General features: G+C 60.5%; 6 protein-coding genes and 1 non-coding gene across 7 annotated transcripts, besides 9 other annotated features; all 7 read right to left on the bottom strand.

Annotated features, from left to right (window-relative positions):
* Positions 1-66: 66 nt before the first annotated feature.
* Positions 67-100: a microsatellite.
* A 49-nt stretch (positions 101-149) lies between these two features.
* Tco025E_03209 (uncharacterized protein) lies at positions 150-2402 on the bottom strand (the record flags this gene model as incomplete). The annotated part of the gene is made up of 1 exon (XM_029370129.1): positions 150-2402. One exon carries the CDS (start codon positions 2400-2402, stop codon positions 150-152), a length of 2253 nt encoding a protein of 750 aa, XP_029229653.1.
* A 411-nt stretch (positions 2403-2813) lies between these two features.
* Positions 2814-2881: a microsatellite.
* A 774-nt stretch (positions 2882-3655) lies between these two features.
* Positions 3656-3689: a microsatellite.
* Positions 3690-3758: 69 nt separating this feature from the next.
* On the bottom strand, positions 3759-4559 carry Tco025E_03208 (uncharacterized protein; the record flags this gene model as incomplete). The annotated part of the gene is made up of 1 exon (XM_029370128.1): positions 3759-4559. The coding sequence occupies one exon, from the start codon at positions 4557-4559 to the stop codon at positions 3759-3761; it is 801 nt and encodes a 266-aa protein (XP_029229652.1).
* A 163-nt stretch (positions 4560-4722) lies between these two features.
* Positions 4723-4795: a microsatellite.
* Positions 4796-4909: 114 nt separating this feature from the next.
* Positions 4910-4938: a sequence feature (A-rich).
* A 152-nt stretch (positions 4939-5090) lies between these two features.
* Positions 5091-6032, bottom strand: Tco025E_03207 (uncharacterized protein; the record flags this gene model as incomplete). Its single annotated transcript, XM_029370127.1, has 1 exon — positions 5091-6032. One exon carries the CDS (start codon positions 6030-6032, stop codon positions 5091-5093), a length of 942 nt encoding a protein of 313 aa, XP_029229651.1.
* Positions 6033-6206: 174 nt separating this feature from the next.
* Positions 6207-6251: a microsatellite.
* Positions 6252-6383: 132 nt separating this feature from the next.
* On the bottom strand, positions 6384-7994 carry Tco025E_03206 (uncharacterized protein; the record flags this gene model as incomplete). The annotated part of the gene is made up of 1 exon (XM_029370126.1): positions 6384-7994. One exon carries the CDS (start codon positions 7992-7994, stop codon positions 6384-6386), a length of 1611 nt encoding a protein of 536 aa, XP_029229650.1.
* A 27-nt stretch (positions 7995-8021) lies between these two features.
* Positions 8022-8064: a sequence feature (A-rich).
* A 235-nt stretch (positions 8065-8299) lies between these two features.
* On the bottom strand, positions 8300-11038 carry Tco025E_03205 (class III phosphatidylinositol 3-phosphate kinase; the record flags this gene model as incomplete). The annotated part of the gene is made up of 1 exon (XM_029370125.1): positions 8300-11038. The coding sequence occupies one exon, from the start codon at positions 11036-11038 to the stop codon at positions 8300-8302; it is 2739 nt and encodes a 912-aa protein (XP_029229649.1).
* Positions 11039-11476: 438 nt separating this feature from the next.
* Tco025E_03204 (putative tubulin folding cofactor D) lies at positions 11477-15388 on the bottom strand (the record flags this gene model as incomplete). The annotated part of the gene is made up of 1 exon (XM_029370124.1): positions 11477-15388. The coding sequence occupies one exon, from the start codon at positions 15386-15388 to the stop codon at positions 11477-11479; it is 3912 nt and encodes a 1303-aa protein (XP_029229648.1).
* An 873-nt stretch (positions 15389-16261) lies between these two features.
* Positions 16262-16325: a microsatellite.
* A 264-nt stretch (positions 16326-16589) lies between these two features.
* Positions 16590-16661, bottom strand: Tco025E_03203. Its single transcript has one exon. It is a non-coding gene; the product is annotated as a tRNA-Gln (tRNA).
* Positions 16662-16827: 166 nt separating this feature from the next.
* Positions 16828-16864: a microsatellite.
* Positions 16865-16989: the final 125 nt, after the last annotated feature.

Here is a 16989-nt window from a genome sequence, read left to right as displayed (position 1 = left end):
CAAACACAGTGGCGGCAGGTGAGTGAACAGGTTGAATCAAAGAGAGTTTGGCGAGGAGGCCGCCGGTGCATACTTGCATGCAGGCATGCATGCATGCGTGTCTGCCCCAGGTGATCGTAAAAACGTCCCCCACTGCCCCATGTCCATTTTCATGTACCCTCACTTGTTCCAACGAAGACGCTCCCGCCCCCCCGTTTGGCGTCACTTCGCTGAGCCGCGAGCGACTCCAGCTCATTTAGGAGCCTGTGGGTCTTTCCTAGGGCCTCGTTCGCTGAGTAGAAGACGTCCACCCCACATCGGTGCACCACCGCGTCCCGAATGATGCCCTGCGAGTGAACAACACTCTGTGAGTGCTCGTGCTGCCGCTGCAACAGTCGCTGCACACGCGCGGCGAGGTCTCCCTCCCGCTTCTGTATTGCATTTTGACGAGCCATCAACTCTCCATGGGCGGCCTGCACGCCCTTAGCCAAATCAACAGCGATGCTGTCCTTGGCTTCCTGCGGATAGCCGCACAGCCACCGCTTATAACCCTCTGCCGTGAGTTCCAGGAGCCGCTCCAGGCTCCCACGCTCCGCGTTCTCCACCGGTGCATCCCGGCCCTCACTAGCGTTGCTTGCGTTGTCGTCAAACCTCAGTTTGTACTTTTCGTTGGCGGCGTAAATTGCCGCCAGCACCAGGTTGGCTATCTTCGCAGTGACCACCGTTGAGCGCGGACATTGCGGCTGCTTCAGAGGGACGGCGGCGGCGGCGGCCTCCGGGAAGATGAGAACTTCGTTGACGCCAACAGCGACACTTGCCCCGGCCACGTCATACGGGAGGCGCAGAGCCACAGGCTCCGGTGCGACGGCGCCTTGGCTGACAAGCGGCAGCCGCTGGCATCCGTCTTCGCCGACGTCGCGGTACACCCAGCCGGCGGCCTTGCGCGACCAGGTTGGCCACACGCATAGATATGCGGAGTCATTGTAGCGGATGAGGGTTGCGTTCCCGCACGTGTGTAGGCCGGCAAGGCGCGTCAGGGAGAGCGTACTCGGCGGCGATGCGGCGGGCGAAAAGGCGGCGCCGAGGTGTATTGCGAAGTCCAACTGCTGCCGCATGAGATCGCGGCAGAGCAGATCCGGCTCAGTGAACCTTCCCCCGCGGAGCACGCCGGTGTTGTACATCACAAACACAACGTGAAGCCCCACGTCTGCGTCGAGCAGAGTTGAGCCAATGGCCAGAGGCTCCTCCGCGTACCCGGCGACAGCGGAGCCGCCACGCAACAAGTAATGCACACACGGAGGCAGCGAGGCGTCGCCTTGCCGTCTGTGCCCTCTACGCAGAAGAGTCTCGACACAGCCGTCGTATTCCTCCACCAAGAACGTCGGCAGACCATCTTTGTTAATTTTTATGGAAAATATGTCCCCACCGCGGGTAAGCACCAGCAGCATTTCCGGGAGACTCAGGGACGCAGGGACGACGCACATCCCAAGCGGCAAACTGGGACCATCGTTTCCGCCCATCGTCGAATCAAACTCCGCCGACACTGCTGTCTCCGCTGCTTCACGTGTGATGACCGGCCGTGCCTCTTCTCCCGCTTCCTCTGTCTCTTCTTCCCCCTCCTCCATTGCTTCCTCTACCTCGGTTGCCTCCTCCGCCGTGCTCCTCTCCAGGGATGAGTTGCTTGCGGAGGCGATAGATCGCGTTGATGCTTCTGGCGATGATGAGACCGACACCGTTAGCGCCGCTGCTGGCGGTGTTGTCGCACCGTGCGTAATTCCGGCCGGAGCCTCGTGCTCGAGTGCCATGTGGCTTGCTGTTGCAGTTATCGGCTCACGCTTGCGCCCGCGCGGTTCCTCCAGCTGGTCCATTGCCACAGCGCCGTCGCCGTTAAGGATACAGCGCTTGTGCTCCGTAATAATCTCATGGAGCGGCACCTCCTGCCTGTCTTGGAAGACAACCCCCAGCGCGACGGTGTCGGCGCGGAACAGGAGGAGCGTCCCTGTCGCCAGGAGAAGCATGAGACGCCGGGGGCTTGTCGGGTGCCACGCCACGCCCATCACGGGCGCCACCGTCTGGAACTCGCAGACTCGGGCGCTCAGCACGTCGACCAGGTAGTGCCTCCACCGGCCTGTGCTGATCGCGGCCACCAGCTTTCCGTCAAGTGAGGGGTGAAGGCTGTGCCGTACGTCTTGTTGAGGGCCGTCCGACGCCGCTGCGCCACTCTCCGCCGCCTGCCCGCATGAGGACGCCGGTGCGGAGGCGGTGTCACTGTGTGGGATGAAGCGCACGCGACGCGCCAACGGGTACGGCGTGACGCGCTCCTCCGTCAGTTTGCTCGTGACAAGAAACATGTTGTCGGTGTTGTCGCGCGTGACAGCCATAAACGTGTCATTCCCCAAGTGTCCCGCGCCGTTAGAGCGCATCTTGTCGCTTGACTCCTCTGCCTGTTTCCCTGCGTTTTTTTGTTTTGTTTTTGCTGCACTTTTCCCTTTACTGCGCTGCTGGCGTCGATGGGTGTCAAATTGCTTCAATTGCGCTTTGCCCTCCCCGCCGCTCCGCACACACGCACGCACGCAGACGTTTGGTACGCCTCTTCCCTTTCTCACTCCCTACCTTGCACGGCGAGATGCCAGAAGCAGGAGCAACAGACACAGCAAAGTGGCAAGTGTGGGAGAGAAGCAGCGGCAAACAGTGCACCTCCGCCCAGCGCGGGAGTAGTGTTGGGTGGGCGGTGGCGATGCAGCAATCCGGGCAGGCGCGGCAGGAGAGGCATCAAGGGGGCGGGGGCAGTACAGCCGTCCCAAGGAAATACATAGAAAAAAAAAGCACACAGGAACAACAACACCAACAAAAACGCAAAAAAGGGGAAAAAAAAGGAACGCAAAAAAAGCAACGACAACAAAAGGAGGAAAGCGTAAAGAGTAGCCTTTCTGCTCAAGGTTTTTTGTCTTGTTTTTGCCTCTCCACTTCGGTTTCCTCCTCTACTTTCCTTTCCCTTCGCCTTTTGTCTCGGTTTTGTCTGTCGATATCCTTCCTCCCTTCCGCGGGCGCTGGCATACATTGAACCTGTGAGAACAGGAGGCAGGGGAGAAGCGGCGCCGTCCCCACACAATGAGGGGCCGCCCCCGCGCATACATTACGGCGACGCGCAGGCTGAGCGAGCCAGCCGTCGGCGCCTGTCGCTACTCTCTTCGCGCGCAACCCCCTCTCTCCCCCGCCCCCACTCTACTTACATGGAAGCCTCTGCACCCTCCCCTGTCCTTCTCGTGGCGTCCCCTCCACCACTACCACCACACCGCGCCCACGCCTCCCGCGCACTCCCACCCGCACCAAGGGAGCACGAGGCATCTCCCACCCACGGCAAAACGAAAAGGGAAAACGTGGTTGGGGTTGGGGCAAAGCAAAAAAAAAAGCGGCGAGGCAAAAAAGTCAGAGAGAGAGAAAAAGCAACAAAAAAAAGAAGAAGGGGAAAATGCGATGAAGCACATGCAGCGAAAAAAAAAAGCGCCATCTTCGTTCTTTCTTCAGCATACAAGATAGAGGACCCATCAATGGGCGACTCGGACAGGCGGAGGTGGGCGGAGGCAGTCACGCGTCTAACTTCTACATGACACACTTGCTCCATTATCACCATCCACAGCCAGACTGCTTCTTTCTGTTTTTTTTCTTTTGGTGGATATATTAACAGACATATATATATATATATATATGACAACCACATACATCGTTGAAGTCTAGCTTCTCCACTGGTCAGCAGTTTCCATTGGACCGCTCTGGTTCTAGTCCATGATGTCGCCCGAGGGAATGTCGTACACGGAGACCTTAATGTGGCCGTCCACCGACGGCGGGCGCGGGGGCACAAGCCCGGCTGGGCAAACGTGGCGCATTAAGCGCGGCGGCAGTTTGTATGAAGTCGAGTTTGTCGTCTCAAAATCACGATTGTCGGGCAGCGCCGCGCGCTCCGCCGCCTGCCGGTCTCTTGGCGCGAAGAACGGCTGCTTCGGTGGAAAGTCCGCTGTGTAGGTTGCAATGGCGTCAAACGGCAGTGCCTGAGCGAGTGATTCGTCGCCGCGGAAGGATTTGGGCGGCTTCGGCATGAGCCCGTCATCCAAGCACCTCTTGATGGGCTCTTGCATTGCCCCGTTTGTCGTCTCATATAAGCCCTTCAACTTGGGCAGGGGCTCCTGCCTGTAGCGCACCCGCTCATGCTCCGGCATGTGACCCGGGAAGTCGTTGCGGTGCGTCGTTGTGCCAGTGAAAGGCAGCGGATCGCCCAGCGCCGTGCGCGGCTTAAAGGAGTCGGCGGGCCGCACTACTTTGCCTTCGAGCGGCTCCCACGCCTCCTGCTTCGTCGTCTTGAAATGGCCTGGCTCCGCCCTCGTCGGGAAGACCGCGGCCCGGGTCCTGCGCAGCCCCTCCCGCTCCGTGCTCTTTGGAACGTACTCGTCACGGTACGTTGTCTCACCAAAGAAGGGAAGCTTCACATCCTTGCACTTGTGTTTACCACACTCGCAGATGCGACAGACGCAAGTGCGACCGTCTCCGTAGTCCAGGCTCGCAATCGAATGAAGCTGCGTCATCTCTTTACTCACGTGGTCTCTTGCCTTCCTTCTGGTTTTTTCCTTCTCTCCCCCTCTTTTTTTTTTGATTCTTGCCGCTGCCGCGCTTGCGACACTCGCTTAGCTGCCCTCCTACTCCAGTCCCACATCGTGCGTGTGTGTGGTGGGAGGAGGGAGAAGAGAAATATACATGCATGCATATAATAATGTTATACATACACACATACACACACACATATATATATATATATATCATAACAGAGAAAGCGACATCTTACGCATCACGCGCACGCACACAGGCGCCCCCCACCCCCCACCGTGTTGGCTCATTCCTCCACTACACATGACGCATGCACATTTGTTTACATGTCTTTTTTTTTCTTCTTCTCGTTTTTTTTTTGACCTTGCGCGCGTGCGTAGGCGGGTGGGTTGTGGGCGGTGCCGGCCGTCCAACGCCCGTTCCTTCACCGACACGGGCCCATCTACATCAGCCCACACCGCCGACGCACACGCAGGCGCAATGTATCTGCACATGTATGTATATATGCCGTGCTATCGCCGAAGTCTTTGCTGCATGCGGACCAAGCGCGCTGTGAGTTCCGGTAGGGACATGTCGTCGAACGGCGTGGGGGGCTTCGCGGCACGCCGTGGCGGCGCCATGCGCCCGCCAAACGCCGCAAGATGTCTCTGCACCTCCTCCTTCGTGCTGACGGTTTCCATGTGCTGCGTGCCAAGCGCCTTGATGGGTTCATTCGACGAGGCATGCGAAAAAACGGACGGCGCGCGCGTTGTTTCGGGGGGCGATTCCTCCCTAAAAGTGGGCATCTCAATGGCGTCTGCGGCAGCAGTTTCTTTCTGCGCATCTGCCTCCGCCTTGGAGGCGCAACGTGTGTGGTGGCGCTCGATGCCGTCAATGTACTGCTCCCGGTCCCGCACCGTCGCCGGGTCGCGCCTGGGCGGGGCGAAGAGGTGGCGTCGCTGCGCCTTCTCCTCGGCCTCCTCCACCATCCACGCGGTGCCGCTGCCGATCCACGGCGGGTGGGCGTCAGCGGCGGGCGGGCGCGGCACGATGCGGTGACGGTCAACCCCCGGCATGTACGCGGCACCCGCACGCCCCTGCGGCAGCGGCACGCCCTTTGAGGTTGGCTGCATCACCCGCCCGTACGTCCCGCTGCCGTAGAGCGGGCCGCCGTGCACGACCGGCGTCGAGAGCTCCTTTAGCCGCTGCTGCTTTGCGGAGATGCGACGCTTCTTGGACTCGAGCGCCTGCTCCGCCTCGCGCCTGGCCGCCTCGGCCTCCGCCGCTAGCCGCTCCTCTTCCTCTTCGCGGCGCCGCCTTTGCGCCTCCCGCTCCGCCTCCGCCGCCCTCTGCTGCTCCCGTCTGCGCAAGATGAAAGCCACCCGCTGCGCGTCCTCCTTGCGGATGGCCTCCTCGTTGTTGAGGAACTGGTGGGTGAAGAAGAACTCAAACCGCGGACCCCCGTAGCGAACCATTTTTTTATTGTTTTTTTTTTCGTTTTTATCTAAACCTTTTTTTCCTCCCCCTCGGCTTCCCGGCGCCTGCTCCGGCAGACCCCAAAAAAGTTGGACGGGGAAAAGACGAGAGTAGCCGCAGAGCGACGAGACGAGAGCCGCGCAGGGACGCCGCACCACGGAGACAAGCGGGAGACACACACGGAAAAAAAAACCAACAACACGCACACACACACACACTTCAACCCGCCGGTTCGTCTTATCTCCAGTCACCCCCGTCTCTCCCTTCTCGCCCCTGCCTTTTCTCCTGCACCGCCGCTGCGGAACCCACACACACAACAGCCGTCGAAAAAACGCTAGACTTCTCATCCCCTACTGACCCCCATAAAAGGCGGCCAACTGCGTCTCAAGCCAGTGGCCGCCGTCTGCGTCTGCTCGCGGCTGCGACAGTCCAATGACTTCCGCGGCGGTCACCCCCTGCAGCCACTTATTCGTCGCGGTACAGAAATACTTGTAGCTATCACCCAAGAAAACGCCATCAAAGCAAACCCAGCTTTTCCCAGCTGCCTTCGCCAGATGCTGTGGCCACTCATATGGGACGATGTATCCGCAATGCAGAATCGCACTGCGCTCCTTGACGACGGCGTCCAGTAATTTTTGCTCCTCCTCCTCCGAGGAAGGCGGAGCACCACCAGCCACCCCAAACAACCGTTTTCTTCGCTGCATTGGCACATCCCACCACAGCGGCAACACCAACACGTAGTCCGCAATGTATGGCGGGGGCGACGGTTTTCCTTGCTGCATCGCCATCTTTCCCTCAGCACACTGCATGTCACGAACGAGCCTTGAGAAGAGCCGTTCACAGATGTCTTCATCGTACGGCACATCAAGCGTCAGCAGCAGAGGCTTCTTTTCCGGATTCACCTCAAGCGAGTTGTAGGCGGCCTCAACGTCAAACTGGAGCGCACTACCAAGGCTGCCGAAGTAGCAATCGGTGTCAGGAAACGCACTGCAAAAGTGATTGGGTGTGTTTTCAGCTTCGAGAGCCGAGGCTTCCTTGCCGCTGCCCTCGTCTTCACAGCCATCCTCGCCAAGGGTGCTGTGGGAGCCAGCCTTGGGTGAACCCATGTACGCATTAATCGGGGAGGCGCACAGGTCCATCACATGGTAGCCAGCGGCGTGCAGATGCTGCTTTAGTCTGGTGTCAGCACACAACTGCAGTGACCCCGTTGCCAGGCATCCTTCGTAGCGTAGGGCAACCGCCGCCGCGCGAAGGAGAAAGCGGCTGTCATGGTCCAGTCTGGGGTATCGCTTAGCCTCTGCCGTCTCTGAAAAATGAGTGTAGCACATTTCAAGCTTTTTGTAAGCGAGCAGCGGGAGAGAGACGGGCGGGCAGCTGTGCCTCGCGTGCTTCGGCCACTGGGCGCTAATCTCCGCAACGGAGCCCTGCACCCGACGCTGCGAGGCCGTGCGGCTTCGCTCCTCCGCCGCGTCAATGATGCGCAGCGAGGGGACGCAGTACATGGACGGACTCGTGGAGCTCAGCTCCCGCAGCACCGCGGCCGCCGCGTCCTCGCAGCGCTGCGACAGGTTAAAACGTGCGAGTAGCGCTTTGACCTCCGCCACAACCTCCGCGCTGCCGGAGTCCTCACACTTTAGCGAAATATCGCGGATGAGCTGCTCGTCGTACGTGCCGCCCGACAACGTGGCCCGTGTGGGGAGGAAGGAGGGGGACGCTGCGGGTTCTTCCGTGCCGCTGCGTGTGTCGCGGGCCACCTGCGAGAGGACCCACTTCCCCAGCGCCTCTTGACTGTGGCGCCAGAGCTTTCGCGGCTCAAGGAAGTGGAGGCGCGGGGAGGCCTGCAGCGCCTCCAGAAAGTCGCGGCGAATGGCCGCCCACTTCAAGAAGGTCAGCACCTCGCGGTGAAAACACAAGGCGGGGTGGGCGGGGTCCAAATCGCCGTCAACGCCGTGCCGCTTCATTTCCGTCGATATATATCTATCTCGCCCTTTTTTTTTGTTTTGCTCTTGTTTTTGTTTGTGTGTGTGTTTTGCCCCCTGCTGCGAGGGAGACGGGGGAGAAGTGCGAATCACAGGGCCAACGCGTCAAGCGCCACAAAAAAAAACCAGAACAGAAGAGAAGAGAAACCGCAGCCGGATGGCCGAGGTGCGAAAAGCCCCTTACCTCCTCCTTGTAAAGGAAAAGCGGAGGAAGAGGAAAACGAACAACAACGCAATCCGCCTCGGAAGCCCATTTTTGTTTTGTTGCCGCCTTGGAGACCATCGGGCTAGTGACGTGTTGCCTGCGCCGCGACGTGTATGACGTCCCAGAGGTTTGTGAAAATGGACCCCACGCTGTCCGCGATGACGTTTGTGATGTACTGCGCCGCCTGGGCATTTGAGAGGTCCAGTCGCAGTTTGTCCTGCACCTTCAGCAAATTCACGCGTGGGTCTACCTTGCCGTCACCCGATATCTGCGGAATAGAAGCATCCACCATGAGCAGCAGCATGCTCAGAATGAGTGGTGCGTGTTTGCGGACAATGTTGTAGGAACTGCAGCAGTAAAGCTTGAACTCCGCGTAGCGTTCGCTCTGCGGCCCGCCGAGCGTCTCCACCATCTCCTTGTTGATTTTCATCGGCGGTGGGAAGGGCTTCGGGTCGTTGCCGAGAATGTACCCAAAGTCAATGTGCAGCAGCCTGCCGTCGTGCGTTACGAGGAGGTTCTCCAGGTGCCTGTCGCCAATGCCAAGAATGAAGGTGAGGACGCAGTAGCCGGCGAAGCTCTTCGTAAAACGACAGAGGGCGGCCTCGTACTTCTCAGCCGTCTCGTTATGTGAGCGGATGTACCCCGCAATGTCCCGTTGCACGCTTTGAAACGTGACGGTGTTCGGCACGAGCTCCACGAGCCCCTCCATCGGCCCGGTTGCCAGCACGCGGTAGGGACTGAGACAGAGATCCAGGCCATCCTGCCGCAGCATGGCGTCAATGAGCTGCACAAGCTGCACGACCAGTTGATCCTGCCGCACGTCGTCACCGCTCTTGAAGATAATCCCCACCTCCGATGCAGGGGTGACAAGTGGAACAAAAGTTGGGCCCGGCGAGTCGGCAGCCTCCGGTGCAGCCGTGCGGGAGCCCCCTCCGCCGCCTGGGCGGACAATGAAGGGGACCTTCATGGGCATCTTGGCGCTCTTGAACAGGTAGAAGCCGTCGGAGGTGATGTTCTCCGCGACAAAGCAGGGGTGCGTGGGAAGTGTCACGGCGCTGGCGCCGTCCGCCGCCTTGCCGCCACCCCGCGCCTCTGCTGGAGACGCGAAGAGTTCGTGTATGCCGCACTTCTTCGAGTCGATAAGCGTGGTGGCGAACTCCATGCGCCGCACGCGGTCCCGCGGGTCCTTGAGGATTGTTCGGTACAAACAACGCAGCACCCCCGTCAGCTTCACCTGCCGGCGAAGGCGCTGCAGAAAGTGTGGCTTCACCTCCTCTACCGCAACCAAAAGGTGCTGAAGAAATTCGGCGTACCGCTCGCGCTCCTGCCCGTGGCGGCTGTCGGGGGCGGCAGACCGCTCCAGCAGGGTCTCCACGTGGACGTACCAAAAAAGGGTGGAGCACAATTCCCAGCAGCCCAACGCCCGCCGCACGAGAAATTGCTCGAGCTCGTCCTTCACGTCGTACCGCACGCCCTGCACCAGCTGCAGCAGGAAGCGGAGGAGGTGGTCGTCGGAGTGCCGGGCCAGTAAACTAATGGCGTACCTCCGCACGTACGCCACCTCGCGGAAGTAAAAGGAGACACACACTAACGCCTGCGAGAAGCTAATCGGTTTCCATTGCTGCATGACTTTTAGGGCCTCCTGCCGCTCCGCCTCATTGCACCAGTTGACGCAGCGCATGAAGAGCACAAAGTACGCAGGATCGCGCGCCAGGAAAAAGCGAAATCGCCAGAGCAGCAGCTCATCGTCCACTTTGAGACCCTCCAAGTGAATCAGTGGCTTGTGCAGGATTTCTTGCAGTTGGCGCCGCTCCACGGGGCCCGGCTGGGCCTCTGCATCCGCGTCGGAGATCAAAAACAAGGACTTAGACAGGGCGTGCGCCTTCGCCTCGCAAAGGTTTTCGTCACCCACGCAGAGGTCAACGTAGGGTCGCGTTGGCGTCGTCGGAGGTGGCATAGACGGCGGCACGGCGGGCAGCATGTTCTGCGGCACGGAGAGGTGGAAGACCGGCAGGCGGCCCCGCAGCAGCGGAAACAGCAAGGAAAGCGTCGGCGAGGCGCAACCTGCGGCGACCGCGGTGCGGCTCGCATCCTCCCGTGCCCCGTGCATCTCCGTGAGACGCCGCTCGACGAGTTTGTCCATCCACGGGACGGCCTGCATCAGACCATCGTGAAGGTCCCGCGCGAGCAGCTCCCACTGCGGTGGCGCCGTTTCACGCAAACCTGCGGCGCCGTCAGTGCACAGCCTGTAACACCGCGGCCCCGTCTTGAGTCTTCCGCTTGCCGTGAAGGGGTGAAACGTTTTGTCGCCGACGAGGCCGTGGCGGGAGTACACGCGGCACTCCACCACCGCGTCAAGCGGCACGTCGCAGACGGCGATGGGGAATATGATCCACTCCTCGAGGGCGCAGGCGTCAGTGCGGGTGTGCGAGGACCGCAGCAGCGGCGTGACCGGCTGCCCCATGTGCAGCATCTGCAGCGTCACGAATAGCGTTTCCGCCCCGCCGCGGCTTCGCCACCTCCACCGCCGCCGCCGCCACTTTTCGCCACCGAGTTGCACCGCAATGCTTGGCTTCCCACCCTCCGCTTCTTCTGGCAGTTCTTGGCCTTCTCCCTTCCCTCCCTCGCCGTCCTCTTCCTCCTCCTCGTCGCAATCGCTGCGCCGCGGGCTCCACCCGCCAATCGCGCGGAGGCAAATCATGAAGTAATCCTTGACGTCATTGGCGGCGATGAACTCGCCGCTCGGCGGCACCCAGTGGAACGCGTCGTAGTGCTTCCGCTCCCGCAGGGCGTGGACGACGTTACTTTCGTTGGTGGCCATCCGACCGGGGGCGCGGCGACGTTCGGCGACCCCCCTCCCCCACCGGCAGGCCCTCTAGAGAAAAGATGGGGAGGGGGGAAGAAAAAAACAAACAGAAAACAGAAAGAGGCGCAGCGGCAGCGGGACGGCAAAACCTGCAGGGGTGGGAGAGGGATGCAGAGACGAATCCAATTGAATGCAGTGGGGTGTGTCTGCCAGAAGACGCCGGGAACTTTTCCTTTTTAGTTGCTTGCGTGCGTTATTTTGTACGTCTCTGCGCCTTTTTTTTTCCTTTCTCCTTCTCCTCTTACCGGCAAGCGTCTACAACAATTCCAGTTCACCTGCATTTCCTCCCCCCACATCCACCCACCCACCCCCTCTTACGCCTTCTCTCCCTCTTCGTTTCTTCTTGTGGGGCCCTCCGCACGGTGCGGGCGCGCGGCGGCTGGGGGGCAGCTCTCAGTACCCCGCCTCGTGCACGAGGTGAAGGTACGAGCCCGCCACCGGCCGGCTCTTCGTCGCCTTCGCCGCCGCCACCTCTTCGCTGCCGCCGGAGCCTTTGGAGGGCGGGGGGGAGATGCCCAGCATGCCGTAAAGCGCGTCCCGCGCGCGGCGCACCGCTGCCGCCTCGCTGGCGTCCCACTGGGTCGCCGCGAGGTGCTGCATCGCGCCTGCGCAGCCGGCAGACGCCTCGACGGAGGAGAAGAGGAGCAGGGCGGTGTACATGTCGGTGGCCATCTTCGCCCGGACTTTGGGGTAGCGGCTCGCGATCATCACAAGACTGAGCCGCCAGGCCCCCACACGTGCCTCGGGCACGCCGCTGCGGCAGAGGTCCCCAAGCACGCCAACGAGCGGCAAAAGCACGTGAATGCTGGTGGCGAAGTGCTTCAACTCACGGCGGAGCAGCTCCACCACGTCCACGTGGCATGACTCGTCGAAGACGCCGGCGACCATGAGACGATTCATCGTGATGCACAGCGGCACCACGACGCGCTCGTTGTGCGTATACTTCGCTGCAACCTCAATCAAAGCATGCGAGAGGCGCACGCCATTCTCTACGGAGGCCTGAAAGCCGTGCAAAAAGGCATCCATCGCGGGTTGCATGATGTGCAGCGAAAGCGACCCAGCGGAGACCGCAAGCCCCTCCACCACACATGGCGCAAACAACCCCGTCGCTAGCAGGGGCCGCGCCAATGTCGTGAAGGCAACCTGCGGCAGCGACCATTCGGCCGTCGTGTTTTCGCAAAGGACATTGTGAAGCACCGCGATGTCGGGTGCCCGCTCCTTGTCTAGTAGCACGGCGGGGAGCTGAGCGAGCTGCAGCAGGCTGTGCACCGCCCGCCCACGGAGTCGATCCAGCTTCTCCATGGATTGCTTGAGGAGCGCCTGTACTACGCGGAGCGCCAGCTGCGGACTACAACAGCCGCAATCCACGCCGTACCGCACAACATCTGGCAGGGCATCAATGGCCTCCAGTCGTACGAAGGAGCCGACGTCGCCGCGACGGTCTGCGGCGTAGTCGTCCATGGCGTGCAGAATATGCTGCACAGCAGATTCGTACAACTCGGGGGTTAACTGCGGAGTCGACGGGGGAATGCGGAGCATAATTTTTCGCAGCGAACGCACCGCGTTGCGCCGCGACTCCGCGTCTTGCAACTCTTTCCGCTTCTCTGGCCTGGTGCCCTCCATGGTGGCACGGAGAAGCAGCAGAAAGTACGCCGTCTCCCCCTCTACTGCTGCCGCTGGTGCTGCTGTTCTTGTGAGCGGGGCCGCAGAGATAACGCTCCACGGGAGGGCGCCCATGGCGAGAAGATTCCCACGGCGCTCCATCGGGTTGCGCCCCTCCCCGCTGCCGTCCAACATCTTCTCCAGCACCTTGTGGTGGAAGGGGGCCACGAACTCGGTGTAGTACGTCGCCGCAAACACCTCGTACGCGTCAGCCGCCTCGAACTGCAGCCACTCAAGGATCTGCTTCCACGTGTCTTCAAAGAACTCCTGCAGCTTCCACAGCGTTTTGGCGCGCGCCACGGCGCCCCCCACCCTCTGCACCTCCACGGTCTCCGGCAGACGCAGGCGGCGATGGGCGACGGCGGCGAGCAGGCGGCAGCAGGCCTGCCGGACGTACTCCCCACCGCGAGAGCGGAACAGTCGTGCGGCATCCACGCGGGGCGTCAGCGCGGCAAAGTGAAGGAGAACTTCTTCCGGCCACGCGGCGGCGTCTAGCGCCTCAATCATCTCCGCTATCCCGAGAATGGCACCGTGGCGCGTCGCCACCGAGGTATCTGTGACACGGCGCAACAGCTCAGGAACAATTTCGCAAACGGCCGTGTTTACCTCCAGCGTGGAAAGGAGGCCTAACGCCCGTGCCGCACAGCAGCGCACGCGTCGATCCCAGTGCAGGAGCTTGTTAGCCACAAGCTCCTCAAGCATGCGCCCCCTGTAGGATGCATTCTCCGCCACCAATGGGGCAACATGCAGGTAGGCGTTCTGCAGCGATGCAAGCGAGAAGAAATCCATCGTCGTGACTAGGCGAATGCCATCCGGGAAATTTCCAAGGCGTCCAACGCACTCCTGGAAGGCCGCCGCCGCCGCTCGCCGGACGTGAACTTCTCTGTCAAACAGAGAGGTGACGACGAGGCTCGTGCTGAGACTATGCACATACGCCTCGATATCGGAGGCATCGTACGCGCGGGCAATGGACCAACAAGCGTAGCACGCGGCATCCCGCACGTGCGAGCCGACGCTGTAGGTTCCCTTGATCAAGTCAAACGCCAGACCTTGAGTGATGCGGGGAAGCATGGTGGCAAGGTGCTGCGGGTGCAGGATGCTCCGTCGACACAGCTCCGCCACGGCAAGCAGTCCGCCATGCCAGCTGCTGTCGGAATGCTCATTGGCGAAGACGTCTAATACGGCGGCGATGACGTCTTCCGCCATTGCCCGCGGTAGCCGGTCGCAAATGCGGCCAATGCCCTTCGCCGCGCTCCAGCGTACGACCGTGTCCTTGTGGCTTAGGCTCACAAGCATCAGGCCAATGGACTCTTCCAACCCCTCGTCGTTTTCGACCACCGCCTCGTCCTCAGACGCCGTCTCCAGCTCCGCTTGCCCCTCCGCGGCGCCACGACGGTCGCCCTCGCCGGGGGAGGTCGCATCCGCACAAACGCCAACTCCAGCAACGGAAGACTCGATGACGGCCAAATTTTTGTCGAGCGACGCCACGTGTCTTTGATATTTCCAGGGGGCCGAACGACCCCGCAACAGGGCGAGCGCCAGCCGCTGCTCCACCTTCACGGCGGCCTTCGACACCAGCGCATCACTGCCGCGGGACTCCAGCACCCCGGCGACGACTGGGATAAGCCCCGGTGCGTAGGGCGCCAATTCACGGCGTTGCCCACACTTCAGCGTCTTTGCGAGGGCGAGGAGCACACCATGCAGCAGAAGACTACCACTGGCGGGGTCTGTGACGGCGTCCTTGGCGTATGCAAAGAAACGCGCCCGGTGCGCCTCTCCATCCGGCCTTGTGAGGAGGCGTGCGACGAGCAGCGCAGCCCCCTCGCGACACTTGGAGGTGTCAGACAAAAACGCCATGGCCGTCTGAAGTACGGCGTCGGAGAGGGATCCACCGCGGTCGGCGGAGTCAATGATACTGAGTGAAAACGGCACAAGCACAAGGTTGGAGAGCCACAGCAGCAGGCAATAGCGAACCTCCCACTCACGACGGTGCTTGACACTCCGCTGCCACAAACGCAGGGCGTAAAAGACATCCTCACAGTGTCTTACATCATTGGAGAAGTAGGAGGTACAACACTTTTCACCAGCTGTTTTCACGACGACGTAAATGGCGCGGCTAACGTGGTGAATGGCCGACTTCGGTGCATCTGCATCATACTCGTCGTAGTTGGCACCAAGTTTGTAGTTAGGCTCCTCCTGCGCCGCCGCATCGTCCCCCTCTGCCTCCCCAATGCAGGCTTCCATGCTCCAGACATCCGTAGCGGCGGGGAGAAGGCCTTGCAGCATCGTTACAAGCGGCCCAAGCAGCAGCTCCAAGTATCCATGCAACAGATGCGGGGACTCCTGATAGCGGGCGATGATGCGCTCAAGGCGGTCTAACGCTGCCGCCACTCCGTTTGGATCTTCGGCGACCGTGGGAAGAGCCAAGTCGCGGTCCTCCTGCAGCTGCAGGGTCTCTTGCACCCGCGCGAGGATGGACACGCAGTCCTCTTCCTCCTCGAAGAATGCGGGGCCCCAGTCGTCTTCGTTTTCTACCTCCGCCCCCTCCCCGGGGGAAATACCGTCGGCATCTTTAGCATCCGGCGGCATCGTCGCGGCGGCGGCGGCGGTGACTGGGTCCATTTCTTCGGCTTCGTGGTTCATCCTGACAGTGTCACCCCTCTTTGGGCGTGGGCGAGAATAGTCCTCGAGTGACCCACTTGGGCTGTGTTTTTGTGCGCTAAAACGAGAAACAGAGAGAAATAGCTGAGACTCCGGCGCGGCGGGGCGGATCGCGGCAATCACGGCAGGCAGCAAACAGCTTCTTCTCGTTCGCTAAAGGCGTCTTTTCCTTTTCTTTTCTCTCCCCCACCCCCCGTCCCAGTGACATGAACGGACTTGCCCAATAGCGTTTGCGAGAACTTGACGGCAAGCGACATTACTAGTTTCGTGTCCTCCTTCTCGCCGTGCTGCACAGCGGGTGGTGTGGAGATGCAATAGAAGTGGCGTGGGCGCCCAATCCACAGTAGCGCGAGAAAAGGGAAAGTAAGCATCACCGCCCATTTACTGGAGTGGCATACCCAGCCGACACCCACGCGACATCTTAGCAAAAAAAAAAAAGGGCGTAGGTAACACGTGACAGGGGAGACGTGTAATAGCACTCATAGAAGGATTAATTTTATTCCACTTTAGTCGTAAGCGAGAAGCCGTGGATGAGGGGAATCTCGCGCTTAAGCGCTTCATTCACCAAGCGATGCTGCTGCACCAATGGCTTTCCGCAAAACGCCTGTGAGACCACAGTGATGTTGAAGAAGCTCCCACATCCGCCGCTGGCGTCAACTACCCTGACGTCCTGCAACGGCTTCAGTAGCTCGCTGGCTCTGATCTTTGCTTCAAGGTCGGACGCCGTGATGGCTCTGCACAGTCGGCTGGCGCGCAGCATCTTTGTGGCTCCAGCGACGGCTCCGGGCACCACCAGGAACAAAAAGAGAAAAAAGAAGGACACGGAGGGCGAATCAAGACCGCACGGAGACACTCAGAGACAGTGTGCGTGTGAGAGAGAGCGAGAGAAAGAGAAAGAGGGAGGGAAATAATAAAGAAAACACATGTATACTAATTATAAAATACAAATGAAATACGGCGCCGATAGGAGAGGAGCCGCGGCGCCCTCCTCCCCAGCAACTCCCAAATATCATCATCATCAGTAGCAAGTACCGCAACGCGGCAAGGCGATTTCGGCATGCATGGGATTCCCACCCCACGGCTCACTCCACTTTCTTCTGTCTTCCTCGACCAAGGAAGGGAATGAAGAATGAGTGGTAGTATAGTAGTGAGGGAGGGAAAAAGGAAGGGAAAATGGAAAACGTGCTCCCACCTGGATTCGAACCAGGGTTATCGGATTCAGAGTCCGAGGTGATAACCGCTACACTATGGGAGCCACGCGCGGGGAGCGGCGCCCCACTGGAACGGGGTACTGTCTTCCTCCTCTTCACCGCGGCCCGGGAACAACTACGACTGAGGGCCGTGCATGCGGCACAACCGCATAGAGGAGGAAGAGACGGCCGCGACCTTTTTTCGCTGGCGTAGAAAAGAAGGGGGATGCGAACTAACAAAATAATAAAAAAACAACAACAACAACAAAAGGGGAACAGACAAAGAGCAGTTTAGTGTGTCGGCGCTGTCGCGCCATCCCAAGCAGCTCCAACGCCGTCTGGGAGGCGACACAGGGGGATAGTCGTCCCTCACCAACGCGAGGCGAGGATGGA

The sequence above is a fragment of the Trypanosoma conorhini genome (assembly GCF_003719485.1).
Source record: "Trypanosoma conorhini strain 025E chromosome Unknown Tco_14.4_contig_00141, whole genome shotgun sequence".
NCBI classification, from domain to species: Eukaryota; Euglenozoa; class Kinetoplastea; order Trypanosomatida; family Trypanosomatidae; genus Trypanosoma; species Trypanosoma conorhini.
Note: the sequence above shows the minus strand (reverse complement) of the source record. Positions and strands in the feature narration are given on the sequence as shown.